The sequence below is a fragment of the Trypanosoma equiperdum genome (assembly GCF_001457755.1).
Source record: "Trypanosoma equiperdum strain OVI genome assembly, contig: ctg_1293, whole genome shotgun sequence".
Lineage (NCBI taxonomy): Eukaryota > Euglenozoa > Kinetoplastea > Trypanosomatida > Trypanosomatidae > Trypanosoma > Trypanosoma equiperdum.
The window spans coordinates 1-2472 of NW_027123275.1; the positions used below are offsets into that span (position 1 = coordinate 1).

At 39.3% G+C, this 2472-nt stretch overlaps 2 protein-coding genes across 2 annotated transcripts; both read left to right on the forward strand.

Moving 5' to 3' along the window:
• Window positions 1-808: 808 nt before the first annotated feature.
• On the forward strand, window positions 809-1696 carry TEOVI_000750800 (SNARE associated Golgi protein, putative; the record flags this gene model as incomplete). Its single annotated transcript, XM_067221018.1, has 1 exon — window positions 809-1696. One exon carries the CDS (start codon window positions 809-811, stop codon window positions 1694-1696), a length of 888 nt encoding a protein of 295 aa, XP_067077119.1.
• Window positions 1697-1895: 199 nt separating this feature from the next.
• On the forward strand, window positions 1896-2201 carry TEOVI_000750900 (uncharacterized protein; the record flags this gene model as incomplete). The annotated part of the gene is made up of 1 exon (XM_067221019.1): window positions 1896-2201. One exon carries the CDS (start codon window positions 1896-1898, stop codon window positions 2199-2201), a length of 306 nt encoding a protein of 101 aa, XP_067077120.1.
• Window positions 2202-2472: the final 271 nt, after the last annotated feature.

A 2472-nucleotide genomic window follows, 5' to 3' on the forward strand; every position in this document is an offset into this window, starting at 1 on the left:
AAACTGAAAGGCAGCGAAAAAAAAAGAAAAGAAAAAGAAAAAGAAGAGGGAAGGGGGAAGGGGGAAGGGAAGAGGAGGGGAGGGGGATTAAAAAACAAAAAAAAAATCCAAAATTAAAGCACAATAAAAAATAAACTATGCTTTAAGTTATTAACAACACAACTCTATGAAATTATATGCGTATATAACTTTTTCTTATATGTTGTTCATTCACTTTGATCTGTGACTACTTTATAATTCTCTACATTTTTCACATTATTTTTTGAATCTTTTTTTTTCTTTCTTTCTTTCATTTTTTGTTTTTTCTTTAATTCTTTTCAGTCATACAAAAAGAAAAATTGGTTAATAAATATTTTTTTTTTTTAAAAAGAAAGAAAACACACAAAGGCGCTGTAGTGAAAAAGACGGAAGGTTTTTTTTTTAAAAAAAGAAGGTGGAGAAGGGGGGAGGGGCATTTCATCGGTGTAAGTTTTCGCAGCGGAAGGGAAGGGAAGAAAATTATTGTGTGTGTGTGTGTCTGTGGAATTTCAACCAGCAAATAAATAAATAAATAATAGTAATAAAAAAGTAATAAGGAGAAGATTATTTACTTATTTATTAATATACTATTATTACTACCGTTATTATTACCGTTACCACAATAGAAGTAACACCAACACCAACAGCAACGGCGTCAAAACAGCAAAACAGATATATAAATATATAGAAGCAAAACTTTTCAAAAAATAATATAACAATATATATATATATATATATATATAAAGGAATAAAAAGGGGTCGGGGAATAAAAAAAGAAAGAGAAGGGGCCATGAAGGGTGCCGTGCCATCCACATGGGCGTCGCTTGCATCCGTATGGAAGAAAACAGTAGGAGAATTTGAACTGTCAACTCTTCTCATGGCGCAGGCGGTTGCGATGTTGGCACTTTATAAAGTAACTAATGGATTTCAAATGCCATTCCGCTCCCTCTTCTTTTTCATACTTGTGATTTATGTCATTTTACTCGCCCTGCACCTCGTCGGCGCTGTTCCCCTCCTTTTCGAGGTTTATGACATTATTGTACGGAATTATACCTCAACACAAGAGGGCGACAGTATGATTCACCTTTGCAGGGATCTTCATGAGCTGGCTGAAACGGAGCGTGCGCGTGTGATGTTTGTTCTCACTCTTGTGTATGTTTTCCTTCAATCTTTTTGTCTACCGGGATCTGCACTCATCAACGCGGCGATTGGTGCCGTCATTGGCCTTCCATTAGGTGTGCCGTATTGTGTTTTAATGGGTACTGCTGGAGCCTCCAGTTGTTACACAATTTCTCACATTATTGCGGGGAGATGTAATGGTCATAACAACCGTCTCGTGCAGAAACTCCGCAAACAAGTGGAGGAGCGAACTCCTAGTGATTTATTTGCTTATTTTCTGTTGCTCCGACTTACGCCCGTCGTGCCAAATTGGCTACTTAACATGGCTTCCCCCGTTGCAGGCGTGCCGTTACCGACTTATGCTGCCGGTACGCTTATTGGAATTATTCCACAAACGTACATTTCTGTGAGATTTGGAGAGGCAGCACTCACTACGCTGTCAGGTGAGGAATTAATGATGACACCTTGGGATATGATGTGGATTGGAATTCTCTGCATTGTTGTGTTTGCCGGATGTATGCTCAAGAGACGTTATGGGAAAGTGGATTGCAACACGTAATGGAGAGTGTGGAGCAGTAAATGTGAGAAGTACCATACGACACGATACGGTACCATACCATGCTGTGCCCTGCCATGTGATATAATTTAAGCATTAGTGTTGTTGTTGTTTTTGTTACTGTTGTTATTGGTGGGAGAAAAGAAAGATTGCATAGAAGGTTGGATGTGGTGTGAAGGGGAGGGGAGAAAAGAAGAATGGAATGAGAGGGAGTGGAATTGAAGTTAAAACACTCACACACAAAAGCAAGGGCCGTGTGCGTGTATGTGTGATGGAAGACTGGGAGACAGAAAAGGGTAATGAAGAAGCAATAGAAGGGAGTGAAATGTTTCGCGAGTTGCAAAAGTTTAAGACGGTCGCGGCTCCACAGAAGTGTTTTGTGAAGTCGCATATTTGCTTCTCGCCTCTCCTGTTTTTGCTTTTATATCCTTCGGTATGTTGGAAGGTATTTATCCCATTATTTTATTTTTCATTGTTGCTATTATTGTCGTTGCATTGGCGTATTTAATCCATTTCTCTCCGTGTATCCTCCTCTTCCTCTTCCCCTTTCCCTTCCTCATTTCATTTCATTTCCCTTCCTTTTCTGTTTCGCTTTCTTTTTTCTTAGCATCTTTTGTTTGTTTGTTTGTTGCGGTTGTTTAACGTTTCTCCCCCCCTTTTTCACGAATTGCGAGGGCCACTTGACCCCTTAAACTTGCTACTTGTACTGGTGTTGCTGTTTCCACGCAACTTCTCCTTCTTACTCCTTTCCTCTTCCCCTGTTTCATTTCATTTCATTT